A 14714-nucleotide genomic window follows, 5' to 3' on the forward strand; every position below is an offset into this window, starting at 1 on the left:
AAAAGGAAGAATCGAGACAACTCACCAACTCATTAGCCCAAAGTTATTGAAAAGTCAGAGTGGAATTTGCTGGGTTGTCATGTCTCAGTTTCATACTTAGAACACGTGATGACAACTGTGCATTTGCCACTAAAAACTAAAGATGTAGTGGAAACCTCTGGAAACAGTTAGGAAAGTGGACATGAAGTGTGAAGTGAAAGTGGAGTTAAGATTATTTAGAAATATCTATTATTAGTTATCAAAGAATCATATAGATTTAGAATACTTTTTTTCACTCACTTTCTCAAGATAAAGCCTTTAAAATGACTAATAATTAATGGGTTACGTTATCAACCACATGTCACTGATTTTTTTTTATTCAAATTCTATTTACAGCACAGGTACAGACATCCCCATGATCGCATGTGACAGAAATCACTGTAGCGTACCTCATAACATGTAAGCAATAGCAAACCACTGAAAGTTACAATTCAAGGCACATGAAAAAACATCTGAAAATATTTTACATTCATATTTGTAGAAGCCTGCACAACATGAACATATTTAGGACAGGGTCATACTGAAGAGAAAGAAAACCTTTAAATGCTTCATGCTTGGTACCTTCATTCACACCGCACATACAATCCTCAGTAGGAAACATCATAATTCCTACAATATAACATCACAAACAGTGAACCCAGCTGTGGCTGATGGAGACCAGTTGTGCTGCTTGCCCAACAGTTCAAGCAAAGTGAGTAAAACGGTGACCATCATGTTCATTCAATATTTCAACCTCACATTGTGTTCAAATCACAAGACCGCTCTCTTTTATTGAGGAGACGTTCTTAATGGCACAAAACCTCCGTCCACAGAGTCCCTGAGAACCAGGAATAAAAGAAGTTTGACTATTTTTCCACCACTTTTTCAAGATCCTTCGTCCACCGTCAGCTCCTGCAGCTCCTCCTGCAGGGCATCCAGCTGCTCTGTTTGGTTCTCCTCTCGCTGTTCTGAATCCTGCTCGTGTTTGTCCTGGTTTGTCTCCTCCTCTGATGCTTCATCTTGGAGGTCTTCCTCTGTCTTTGGCTCCTCACGTCCACTCTCCAGGTTCTCCGAGCTCTCGAAGCAGCCTGAATCCCTCGGCTCCTTGGTGTCCTCCACAGATCTGTCTTCCTCTTCTGGCTCTGACTCTTCTTCAGCTACATGGAGCAAAGATGAACACATTTTAATACAGAACAGCTCAATACAGGCCTTTTTTTAATTCATCCTGGACTCTGAGAGGTCTGTTCATCTTATTTCAGCTAAGTCTGTCAACAAATACAAAAGAACCAATCTCATAAATATGTTCAGATTACTCTCTATTTTGAGATTGTGTGCGTAATTTATTGTCCTGGGACTGGCTGACTGTAGGTGTTGTCAAAATGCTTTTTACAGACCCACCAGGGGGCTTTGTCACTCTCTTGAGTTTCGGGTCAATGTCCATTAAAGTGTGATTTTAGTTTGTGGGATTTTTTACAATAAAAATTGTGTATTAATGCGCTAATTTTTTTTTCTGTTGAGCTCCACTATCATCTCAGATTTGTTTTTCTAGGTCAGGACATTTAGTAGTTGCTACATAACCAGCTGAACAGGTTGGATTGTTTTTGGCTTCCTGCAAGTCATTCATTCAAAATCTATGAAAACAGTCCCAGTCAGGGTGTGTTGCATTCTTTCATTGCCAATAGGTTTTTAATAAATATGTAGATTTTTTTTTTTTAACTTTCCCTTGATTCTAATATTAATCTCAACACAGTAGATATCATCATCATCATACAGGAAAGGAAGAAAGTGCAGTGCCAGTCAACAGTGAATAATAAGAATAAGGTTTGTAGCAGCTAACTGTAACACTAATGGAAGTCCATAAACTGTATTCGACATACAGCTGTTGTTCCTGGTGTTCAAATCATGTTTAATGATTTGTCTGAAGCTCAGATGAGCCAAGATATCAGGGGAAAGCCGGGAAAGTGAGTGAGTATAACTACAAACTGTGAGTGTAATGCAGTGCAACTGAGCCATTAAATGCACTTAATTATGTAGCTGATGCAGAAAAAATATGACTGTAGCATAATTTATTCCCTGAAGACACGCTGCCTAAACACGACATCTGAGTGGCACAAAGTGACTCTAAAATTAGCAGTACTTACAGTACTGTTTTTTAATGGGACATTTTTTTTCTGATCTGAAATTCTGGATTAGAGGTATCTTCTTATTTCCAGCCAGTAGAGCATCATATGAAATATTGTTGCAGCATCACAGTTTGTAAACCTACAGTCTCTCAGCAGCTCAGAGGCATTCAGGATCTTGGAGCGCTGCTCGGGGTCGGTGATGTTCAGCTCGTTAAGGTGAGATTCCTTCAGTCCTGCAAAGTCTTCCAGGCTCTGGAAACCGTGCATGGACAGCAAAGAACTCAGCTCCTGAAACACAACAACATACAACATAAACTCAACATTAAGATGGATATGCATGATTATGACAATGCGGCTCCAGCGTAACAAACTGTCATCAGAGAGTATCTTACAGTAAGACCGATGGTGTCCAGCACCTCCTCCAGGGTCTTGGGTTTGGACTTGGCTCGGCCGATCTTGCTGTTGCGGTGTCTTCTCTTGGAGGGGGGGCTGTCTGGCAGCAGGTTTACGTAGATGAACTTAAAGGAGCCCACTTTGTTGTTGAGCTTCCCTGTCCAGGTCCCGACAGGGGGCTTCTCAATGATGTGGATGATGTCTCCTTTCTGTAAGCGAGAGATGACGCATGAGCGCCAGACTTAGTCATGATGATGTCACCAAAGGATACAGACGAAAGACCTTGAGAGCAAGAATAATTTGGCCAAACAACATCTCTCCATTTACTCAAAATATGCATCACTTGTGTAGAATGATATGAAGGGAATGAAAAGCAAAACATGAATTTGAAATTTGAACAGACTTTCAATTAACAGACGTTTCTCCTTGTGCACTACTGTATAATTTTCATTGTAATGACACAATCACTACTGAAATTATGTTTTTTGATCAAACAGTCAGTCAGTCATGGGGTGATGTAGTCTAAACTTTGCCTTGAAGAATAATAATCTTGTTTCACTTGGTTAACAAGCTCCCTGGAGGAAGAAATGACAAGACAGCTGAAGAGGCCGAGGATGGCATCAGAGACAGCGAGGAAGACTTCCCCTCTGAAACTCACTTGAAGTTTGAGCGACTCAACATCGTAGGGGCTGGGCGTGAAATCAGTGTGAACCAGAGCGCGACCACAGAAAGGTCCGTTGTAAGAGAGGCCGTTCTCCTCCAGTCTCATGCTGTCCCTCTGGCAGTATCCACTGTCCAAGCTCTGTCTGTCGCTGCCTGAGGTGCACAGATAAGAAGCGGGGTCAGATTCATCCTGAGCCTTCAGATACCTATTGTTAAGGAGGGGTTTTGCTTGTCTTTATGTCCACAGGTTCAAAACACAGTTCAAATAGCTGCACATGAATAGACAGAGGAGACTGTCAGGGTAATAGACATGCTGAAGGGAGATTCTGAGCCAAAAACATAATACACTATCAATATTAATAGTTCATTATAGTTTATTAAAGAAATAGTCATTTCTTTGTCTTCCTAGTATTTGGTTGATAATTGGCTCTAGGTTTTTTTGGTAGTGCAGTTCTCATAATGCTTTGGGGATGTAAACAGGAAGTATAATGTTGCCATGGAGTCAGTGAGTTGGCAAATTGGCAACATTGAAAGTATGGCTCTCAGTAGTTCCTGTTTTCAGTGTACCCCCGGATGAAGACAGCTATTACTGAATTACTTTGATACGGAAGAAAACTTAAAAACAAGATGATTCTCAGGCAAGTTCTGGAGTTATAGGGTCTTTATTCTATGACTTGTAGACTTGTCATGACTTGTATTTATGTACGTTAATTTATTTATGAACATTAAAGATAATGTACATAAGTGTAATCTAAAAATATGTGTATCAAGTCTTAGGAGTTATATGCCCCCTTCAACTCCCCCTCATAGTTTGGACACCTCTGGTTTGCAGGGACACAGATTACAGTACAGTACACTTACTGCCTGAGAGTTGGCGGGTGAAGGGGCCAGGCGCGGTGTCCTCTGACCCTGTGGAGCACACAGACGTCCTCTGTCCTGCGCTCAGATCTGGAAGCCAGTCAGGAGAGACCGGAGACAGATCCTCACCGCTCTCACCCTGGAGACACAGAAGACAACAGTGCAGGTCAGAGGTCCAGTCCATTCACTCAATTAGTAATGCTGACTTGAAACTGAAGGTGACATAATGAAGAAGCTTTCCTTAGAAAACATTTTTTCAAAACAACAGCGATGTCATATTTTATAAGGAGCCTGGAAACTGACAAAATGCCATAAAAGTTATCAGAGAAGTCAAAAATATAATTAACGTTTGCTAGGACAGAAAATAGGAAAATTAGAATTGAATAAAAGGTATAAAGTGTATTTTTTGGCTAAATGGGAGTTATCACTATATTGATTGATTAATGAAGGATTATCATGGATGTATTGACTAAACACGAACACATGTACGGGATGTAAAGAGGTATTCTTATGTTTTTAGTCTCTCTATGAGCTGGATGTGAAACTCACTCACAGATCAGGATTAGCTAGCCATACTCTGGTTTGTTGTTTGCAGTCATGTGATTCCGTTGTTACTTGAAATTCAGATTGAGGTAGGAAGTGAAAGGCAGAATGTACGAGATGGAGGAAAGCCAGTACCGAGCTAGTTATTGTTTCCTCGTTGTGTCGTCCCAGTCAACATGTGTGTGAAATCTGGAACTATCCAGATCATTGTTAAATTATGGCTAAAACCTATTTGAAGTCTTAATGACCCTTTGAGTCAAAAGTGTCACCCATTCAGTGTCTGACCAGCTATGAATCATGGTCACAATCTTCTGTTCCTGAGTTATGGTGTTGAATTAAGACCAAAGGACATTATGATGTCACAGTGAAGTTTACATTTAACTTTTGGGATTATAAATTTTGTCATAATCCCAGCATCACTTCTTGAGTTATGGTCAAAAATGTGTTTTGTTAGGTCACAGTGAACCTTGACCTTGGCCAAATTCTAATCAGTTCATCCTTGAGTCCAAGTGGACATTTGTGCCACATTTGAAGATGGCAACTTGTTCAATTATAGTAACAACTTTGTGAATAGTTAATTCCCTCACTCCGCTGATACTTTTTTACATCACTGTGCACCAGTTACAATTCAAGTTATCATAAACAATACCTGTCGTTATGCTTCATGGCAGTATGACACTAATTGTCAATACTGCAGTGATGTCACTGTGAAGAAATTATTATTATTCTGTGTTATACAAACCACACATCCAATATACCTTCCATAACACTGTATCTGTTAAGATTGCCAACCCCCTCACGTTTGCGTCATCTGAAGGAGAGAAGTTGCTGCGTTTTCTCTAACTGGAAAATTAGGCCAGTTGTGCACAGCCAGACTATAGTCACCCACGCAGTTGTTTACAATAAGCTAGTGACAGATAAATAGTTGAGTAAAATAAATTAAAGCCTAAAATATAATTTATTTTTTAAACTAATTGGTGGTAAAGGAAAAAGCATTTTGCTCGTCTTTAAAAAACTGATTGAAAAGTACAAAGCTTTACATTTCTTTTACACTTACTTATTACTTGACTAACAATATTATTATTGTATTTAGTTATTCATTTGACTTGTCTGTTAACCTTTTGCTATATTTTGTCAATTTCAATGCTCCATAGGTTAAATGATACCTTTAGAAAAGTAATTTTTCTCAAAATCAGGTCAGAGGTCAATGTAAGCTCAAGATCTTAGAACATCAAGGACACATTGGGAGACCATATTTTTAACAATATAAGGCTTCATAAATCCACTCTGGTTTTGCTTTTTTGTTTATTATGACATAAAAGAACCTTATTCATGACAAATCATTTGCAGTTTTGTAAGTTTGGAGCACTGAACTGAGAACCAAACTCAGGTAAATGTCAGACCTCAGTGGTGGAGCAAATATTCAGGTTCTTTATTTGAATAAAAGTAGCTAAACTACACTGTCAAAATACTGCTTTACAAGTGTCAAAATACTGTATTGAATGTAAAAGAACAGTATTATAAGGAAACATACTTTAAGTATCAAAAGCACTCAATATGAAAATGTTGCTCTTTGAATATGCCTATACTACCACAAATTGGTAGATACTGCTGATGCATTAATATGTATGTAACATTTTACTATTACAATTGGTCGAGGTGGAGGCAACTTCTTTGTATACTCTTAGTCAGTTTAATCTTTAATACATTATCATCATATGTTAAGTAACCTATAAGTGTAGCTGTCAGATAAACATACTGGAATAAAAAGTAATTCCCTCTGATTTGTAGTAGAGTAGAAGAGTAAAGTAGCATGTCATGGAAATACTGGAGTAAATACAAGTGCTTACAATTTGTAGTAAAGTACAATTCTTGAGTAAATGTACTGTTTTTCATTTTCAGTGGTGGAAAGTAACACATTCTGCCTTTGTTTTGAAAAACACAGTACATACATTTGTCCACTAGATGGAGACAATTTCAATCTTTTTGCAACAACAACAGTGTCCGTAGAGAGCAAGGTGTGTTCTACTTTAAATATATGAATTGCTACTGTGATACTGTGATCTTCATAAGTGTAAGTATAAACAGGATTTACCCCCTCCTCAGCCAGAGCCTTCTGCACCATCTTGGATGTTTTGCGGGTCATGGTACGTGAGATGACGTTGCGCCATTTCTTGCCCAATTTGCTGCCGCTTTTTACTGCTTCTTCTGCTGTTACACACTCTGCCACCTGAGATGAGAGTAACAAAAAATCATCAACACCAATTTGTCGACAGATGTTAGGAGAGGATGAGAGGGTATGTGGCACAACCTTATTTAAATTTAGTAAAGTTACGGGAAAGTTGAGTGAACTTTAAACATGGCAAAACTAAAATGATTCTCACTGGGGCATCACTGCTGAGTCACACACAGTATTCACAAATTATGGGAGTTGCATTGTGTATTATTGTGCAGTATGCGTTACCGCTAAAACCTACACAGTCACATGCACAACACACACCCACTCTCACACCTGCACTGTGTTGTGGCCAGCTGATTGAAAGCAGAGTTTCCAAACACAACACCATCTGCAGACAAACGCTGCAGGGCTGTGGGCTCAGTAATGAAAGCTAAAGATGTTCAGTATTTTTATGAGGCACTTAGTTAGAACAAATGTTCTGTGTGACACTTTGCAATGTTTGAGGACACAGAGGTTGAGTCATCTGTAATTTGTAAAGGAAAATAAAGCAGAAATGCTGTTAGATTTAGAGAAAATAGAACTTTAAGAGGGACAGTTTGTGATGGCTGTTTTAGACATTTTATACATTGAACATCCCTCTGTGGCTACCGACATCTAGTGGTTTATTTTAGGATAGTGAGTGTCCACAATAGTAAACTGTAGCAGAGTTTATAATAGCTGTTTTCTCGTGCGGTTTTGATACAGTCTTCTGCGCTCACATTCAAAGATTTTTTAAAGGAATTCGTGCACTTGTAGACTGTAATCATAACTTCCTCTCACAAAACTAAGTTGAGTTTAGACTTTTTCAAATAAGCACTATGGTAAAGAGAGATAACTGTTGCTGTAAACAAACACAGAGAAAGAGTGGGATGTAACAGATGAATATAGAAATAAAAACTCTCTGGGGGAGCACTGTCAGACTACTGGTTAAATGCTTGCTGCTTCTGCAACTGTCTGTCTAACACAGAGGCTCTCTGCTTGACTGGCTCACACAAGAGGACATCCTGTCTGCATGCTGCAGTCATCTGGGCTCTGTGCAACGCTTCTCATTCTTACTTCCTCTCTTCTTCTACACCTCTACATTTACTTGTCCTCCAACTTCCACTCACGGTATAAAATATGTTTCTGGGAAGTTGTTAAAGTTCTGTGTAAAGTGCTAACATATGCCCACACATTCAGCAGTTTGTTAAATTAAGGAAGAAACAAACTACACTTCTGTATCAGCCGTGATCAATTTCTGCTCGGCCTTCATGCACTTTGGCCTCTTCTGGATGCAGCATCATTTGGTCACAGTATGACGGATGAGGAACAATGTGATAAAGCATCTGTAGGAACTGCCATTTAGGAACTAAGCACACAAAGTGTTTATAAGATATCTACTTCTACTTTTCAAAACAGTGACATATGTCTGATAATGTGATTGTGTGTTTTAATGTGTATGTTTGAGAGGAAAAGTTCAGCTTACATTCTCCTCCAAGGTAAACTCCTTTTCTGACACAACAGGAGAGGTGGGTTTGTGCTTCATAAAATCCTTGAAGCTGCTGGACCTCTGCAGAGTGAGCTGTAAACACACAAAGCATTGACTTCATTTTAAAATCATAACCAAGCCATAACTAGCAGCAAAGGTCCAGTCATAGTGCTTTCTCCACAGAGCTGAGAACGCTATAAACATGACAGTCCGTTGCTTTGTGGTTCTTACTGTAACACTGATAGTGCTGATCTCATGGTTGTGCACCAACGTTTTAACTCTCTATATGTGAACTGAACGAACCTGCAGAGGTTTTTCTCAGAAGGAACAACTGTCTCTGCACACACAGTTATCAAACATAAAGTCATGAATCTGGATCGTTTAATGTCAGCACGTGGCAGCTGCTTCTAATATGTATTTTAAATGCAGTAGAGCAGTTTAGCAGGAAACACAAAAGAAATGATTTGCGGTGATCCATAATTGTCTGTAATAAATAGTTTGTATTCATAACAGCGACTTTTAAACTTAACAAAGATCCATGGGGAGAGGAAAATAAAAAGGTTGAATGTGTGAAACAACAAAGCAAATTCATCTTATAACTCAATGCCAGCAAGACGATGCATCTTTCTAGTCTGAATTTGAAAAAGGACAGATGGGAATCAACCTTCTGTGAAATGCTCTATTCTGAATTTAAAGTTTGGTATAGGGCTGCAAATATTTTTTTCATTATCGATTGATCTGTTGATTATTTTCTTGATTGAGTCTCTAATAGTTTGGTCAGTAAAATGTTTGTCCAACCAACTGTCCAAAACTTCAAGATATTCAGTTTACAAAACCCCATAGTTGAGTAGGTGGAACTGGGCAATTTGCGGCATTTTTGCTTGAAAATTTACTATGGCAAAAGATTCATCAGTTATATCAAAATAGCTGCTGATTATTTTCTATCAATCAACTAATCAATTTATGGACTGATCCCTCAGGTCTGCTGTATATAGCATGTTGCTTGCATGTGACTTACTATGACATGTGACTTACTTTGACCCACCCCACCCCCCCAAAAGAAGCCAAATCTTTACTCTTTTGCATAATTGTCACATCTTAGAGTTTCTTCTAGCACTGGTGGAAATTCTTCATCTAATTTTCCATATAACCACATGTCGCTGTGCACAATCTTATCGTGCCTCATCCTTCTCAAGTCTTTGCTGAAACCACAGGAAATGGGCAAAGCCTGAGCAACTTTCTGGCAGCCAATCATTGCAGACATTCAGTCAGCACTGGTGGCTATGGTCTCTGATGTTTTCGTCTACCCTGAAGAATTAAACCGCCAGTGCAGTTGAGGGAACAAATGACCTTTATTATGAGGCCATTATGAGTTTTGCTGGTATATGTCTGTCTGTTTTTCCTGCAGCAGCTCACCTCGCTGAAAAGCCACAAAGCTTTCAGATAAATCAATCTTCGATTTATCGCAGAATAGTGACTCGGGTCGTGGAACAATGATGTTCAAAGGCAATGAGGTGTATAATGACGAGGCGTGAATTAGACCACAGGAGGGGAGATATGGATGGAAAATAAGGGCACTGGTGTCAAGCGTGGGAGGCTCGCTCTCATGGTGGCAGCTGGAGACGAAAACACCAGAAGCCACAAAGCCTGCTGTGACTCAAACTACATCTGAAGCAATGATTCACTCTGCCAGAATAGAGGAACTTTACTGCTCTAAAACAGTACAAAGAATATGTTGAGGCCTGAGAGTAGACTAGACACTTATAACATATTCAGTTTTAAAAGTAAAGATCGTGCTGAGCTTTATGCTGTGTGTGTTTATGTGTGTGGGTTTGTTCAGCTTCACCGCAAAGGTTTGCACTAAACTTGAGCAGACATCCTGTGTCGAATATATGTGCACACAAAGACAGCTGTAAGTAACGTAGAAACAAGCATAAAATTGCTGATAAATACCTCTCCACAATCCCAGCCTATGACATTCACACATAATAAAAGGCTTTGTGTGATTACATTAACTTTAAACCTTCATTACCTTTTAAAACAAACCAAATATGAAAAACTCAGCTCACCTTCTTCTTTTGTACCTGCACCTGCTCCTTCTCCGAGGCATTGGAAGGCCTTCGCCTCAACATCTTCTGCTTCAGCGGTCCTGAGATCTCTCTGGACAGAAAGCTGTAAGAGTGCTACACCGGTTTTAATCAGTGAGGGTTTCTGTCACTGCTGTCACTGCCAAAGTAGTCAGATAAAAAAAAACAGAGGGGAGGTAGAGATGCACTCCACTGTAGCCGAACGAATTTCAGAGGCTGAGAGGAAGTCACGTGGCCTGCGCAGAAACTGAAGAGGCAAACCCAATTTTTGGTGCTCAGGTTTACACACAGGCTAGTGAGCGTGTCACATGTATTTGTTGGATTTCTATGCTAAAAACTCTGTGGCTCTAAACTGAACTGACACACACAACTCAGTTTGTTCTGTTACCACTGATAGGCTGATAGAGGTTGAAAAGAAAGGTTTTTTTTTCTGTGAAGCTTGTTTTAATTAAATAAATCAACCTCTGGTTACTTATAATTAACATTTTCAGTCAAATAAAAGCTCTCTAAATCAATAAGGAGCAGTGGTTTTAAAAGTCATTGTGAAGTGTAGCTGCTGTATTACGACATCTCTACTCCTACAGACGTCAGTTTTCAACTTCAGCAGAATGTTGAAATAGATTTGCCGACAGGAAAAATCTCTATCATGCAACACAGCAGCTCTTGAATTGTGCACCAGCTCTCTGTGTTCGGGATGTCCAGGCCAAACAATGTTTTTTGTGTGTTTTTTTTCATCTTGTTGTTTAGCCATCGTTCTGAAATGAGCACGTATTTGTCAGTGCACTGAAGTGTGGAAGTGAAAGAAATCTAAAGATGACATATTTAGAAACTCAGTAACCACTCTGCAGCTGCAGCAGAGGTCTGCCACAGCTACAGGAGGCCATGACACCCATCACAAACCGGTGATCAGACAGTCCAGGTCACCCAACAGAGGATATTTATACAAAAAGTGGTTTATGAGACAAAATAGCTGCAAAGTGAGACACATGCTGACAGTGTAAAAAAACATCCAAAACAGACAATCAGGGCAAAAACAACTTAAGTGAGTCACAGAAATGTGCATGCTTTTAAATATACACTCAGCCTGCTGGACAAGGCAAACATTGGTAGCAAGGGAAGTAAAAATGTAAGTCAAGTTTAGCTTGTTATTTTGGTGGGTTAGCAAACCACATGATAAGAGGATGCCCTATTTTAGTTTCCTGTCACTCGACTTAAGACTGGCAACAAACTGATCTGTCTGCAGATCTTAAAGGGACAAAAACATTACCAAACAACAAGTACAAGTAATGTGTTAAAAATGTTCCTCCAGTAAAGGCACATAGATATTATCAGACCAATGTACTTAAAGTATCAAAAGGTAAAAGTACTTTCAGAATGATAAAATTTCATTATAATGTTAGATAACATATTATTATATTAGTACTACCGATGATGATGTGTTGCAGTTCAGAACAGAAATCTGACCTGAGATCAAGTTGAGAAACGTGCAGTTCCTGTTAAAAACCAAAGTTTTAGCAGCCTAGGCTAAATCACTCACCAATTTACATAATGTTCTTGATAACTATTTGACCTGAGCAGCAGCCCTCACAGTTAATGTTAGCTTGCTACTTGCAGCATTTGTACACTATTACTTTATAAAGCTACAAGATGGTGTAACTTATTTGCACACATGCACCTTATTGTCACTAACAACATCATTAACCAACAAGTTGTCAACTCATCCACCAGTCGTGTTTGTTGTTGCTCAGATGATGCTATTAAGGCCCTTTATAACCCAAACACTAAATTATAAGTAAATCAGGATTCAATTGTGAGTCATTAGCAAAATGTTGGTTTGATCACAACTTTCATCACAGGGGTAAGTGAATATTTGATCTGTTAACTGGTTGCCTATCAGATTTATCGCATGACTCATTGGGGAGAGAAAAGCTGTTGATGTCAAACATTGATCACTTAATCAACTTAGTCACTGTTCAGATCAAATAAGCAGATAGACAGAAGGGGGGCGAAGGGATTTCATGGTATCTTGGAAAAGTTTTTTTTTTTGAAATACAAAAATACAGTACTTTATTTTAAAATACATTTTGATGTATCTTTGCCAATCCTTCTGTACACTGTGATTTGACAACTAGTGGGGCTATGGAGTAATGTTTTGAAGAGAAGGTCCCTGTTTTGTTTGTATTTGTACACGTGTGGGTAACGAGATTCACATGCTAATTGTTCGATCGATCGACAGTTGGCGAAGCTGAGAAGCAAAGAAGCACAGAAATGTGTCACCAAAGACAATGAAGAAGAAGACCGCTTGCTAGCAAGCACGGGCGTAAAAACGCAGGATTTAAAATACTTTTGAAAACTTGGCTTTGAGAATATTTCACAAGGAAGGAGTGCACTGATCATGTTTTTTTAGACAATGTAGATTCACACAATGCACTGAATGTAAACACCTAATGGCACCTTTAAGTACTTGTACTTGCAAGGTGCTGGGAGGACGCTGATCACAAGGGATGACTACATATAAAGATATTGAAATGTAACAGTAACTAAATAACAAAAGGGCACAACAGAGGACCTTATTCTTCACAGAGAACAATGATCTCATACATGTTCCTCTTTTTCAGGGCCTCTTTACCACAAAATTCAGTGTAGAGCGGATATGGATGAATATGCCTTTTGCTGAAAGCTGTCCGACTGTCTGAGTGAACTGTTTCTTCATGTGCTTCTAGTGTTAAACAAGAGTGTGTGGATGCAGGGCGTTGATGTGATGGCAGCACATTCACACTTTAAAGACATGCTGACAGAAGAGTTGCCTTCTGTGGACATGAGCTCCTCACCTTTGGAAGAAAGCAGTAATATAAATGTAATTTGTTGTTTAATGCCTAGCCTAGTCTTTGTAGAAAAATGTAATTATGATGAATAAAAAGCAAGTTAATAGAGCATGTAAGTGTCTTTTGACAATGCTAGGCTAACTTTACTGCTAACCACTCATCAGTGTAAGAAAGCTAAGGTTGGGAAATATGCTTATTTGCGTTCAAGTAGATTCAGCTAGATGAGAAGACCGATAAATATGAAGCTACCACTAGCAGCCGGCTGACTTAGCTTGGTACAAAGACTTGAAACAGAGGTTGTTTTTCAAATGTTATTTTGATAGCTGTTCAGCTACAGTGGTACCATTACTATATTATTTCAGTTTGTTCAAACTTTTTAATAGATGTGATTTCGGTGTACAAAAATAAAAGCTTATATGTTTTTAATATGCATTGTTTGTTAGTTTGTTTTAATTAATTGAAGTACAGAGATGTTTGATAATTTATCTACACACAGACAGTGGCCTGCCTGGTTTAATAATGAATGACTGTTGTTGACACCAATCTGTTATTGTCAAATAGGCCAACTACTTTGTATTTACTCCTAGTTATGTGTGTTATGGCAGAAAATTGTGTCCTCTTACATTTAATCTTTTATGTATGGTCTTTTACTATTATTATATTACTATTGTTATTACTAATTTTGTTATGGCTTATAGATATATATGTATTGTGTTTTTATCCTTCACCTTTCCTCTCCTATACTCCTTATGTTACTCCGTCCACATTTACTAGGGTTTAGGTCAGAGCTGTGAGATTGTTTTGGTGTTTTCCTCTCTTGTTGTTCCTCTCCTCTCCTGGAATGTTCATTCAAGGCCGAGAGAGGATCTCTGTTCCCCAAAACATAGAAACCTAGACTGCATAAATGATGATGCATCCGTTTGCTCGGGGCCAGACGCCCGAAGCTGCCCTAAGCAGCAGGTCTCTGGACCATGTGTTTTAGTACTTCTCTGTTAATTCTCTTTTATTAATAAATTCTTCAAAGACAACGGTTGCTTGTTACTCAATTATTTGCTTAATTCCTCACCAGGAATATAAATGACAATGTGTTATTTTGGTTTTGTCTGCTTTTGGTTCCGTTTAACCTTAGCTTCAGCATGTGTTTCTTGTTGGTGTTAGTTTATTTGTGATCTGTCTGCTTGTGTCTGGATTAGTTTGTTATTTTTATTATTCTGTTCTGTTACTTCTTATTTTGATATGGCCTATGTTAGTGTTCAGTATCTTGTGTTATCTCTGTTACCGTCAGTAATCTGCCTGCCTGCCAGTCTCTCTGTTTTCCCTGCTGTCTGCCTGCCTGCCTCGTTAGCCTTGATCCCTGTCATCTAATATGAGGTTACAAATTCTGGGCCAATTTGTGACCCCTGTCTTTTATACTGGAGACAGCTTCCTGGATTCTCTGTTGGTGACCTAGCCACTTGGCCTGGCAACCAGAACAAGTATCTTGGTAACATCAGCTCTTTGCTAGTTTAAGCTATGGCT

The 14714-nt window shown here is 38.9% G+C and overlaps 1 protein-coding gene across 1 annotated transcript; it reads right to left on the minus strand.

Annotated features, from left to right (window-relative positions):
* Nucleotides 1-338: 338 nt before the first annotated feature.
* Nucleotides 339-10503, minus strand: sash3 (SAM and SH3 domain containing 3). Its single transcript, XM_046031690.1, has 8 exons — nt 10354-10503; nt 8282-8377; nt 6694-6828; nt 4059-4194; nt 3193-3350; nt 2534-2743; nt 2285-2429; nt 339-1175 (listed from the first exon to the last, which is right to left on the minus strand). Exons 1-8 carry the CDS (start codon nt 10414-10416, stop codon nt 904-906), a joined length of 1215 nt encoding a protein of 404 aa, XP_045887646.1. The 5' UTR covers nt 10417-10503; the 3' UTR covers nt 339-903.
* Nucleotides 10504-14714: the final 4211 nt, after the last annotated feature.

The sequence above is a fragment of the Micropterus dolomieu genome, linkage group LG19 (genome assembly GCF_021292245.1).
Source record: "Micropterus dolomieu isolate WLL.071019.BEF.003 ecotype Adirondacks linkage group LG19, ASM2129224v1, whole genome shotgun sequence".
NCBI classification, from domain to species: domain Eukaryota; kingdom Metazoa; phylum Chordata; class Actinopteri; order Centrarchiformes; family Centrarchidae; genus Micropterus; species Micropterus dolomieu.

Excerpts from the sequence above, each read along its gene's own strand:
- sash3 (XM_046031690.1), bottom strand. The coding sequence starts at position 10,416 with ATGTTGAGGCGAAGGCCTTCCAATGCCTCGGAGAAGGAGCAGGTGCAG. Across the intron at positions 3,351-4,058 it reads CACCCGCCAACTCTCAGGCA|GCAGCGACAGACAGAGCTTG; the intron begins GTAAGTGTACTG and ends TGTGCACCTCAG. Across the intron at positions 2,430-2,533 it reads TGGACACCATCGGTCTTACT|GAGCTGAGTTCTTTGCTGTC; the intron begins GTAAGATACTCT and ends GTTGTGTTTCAG.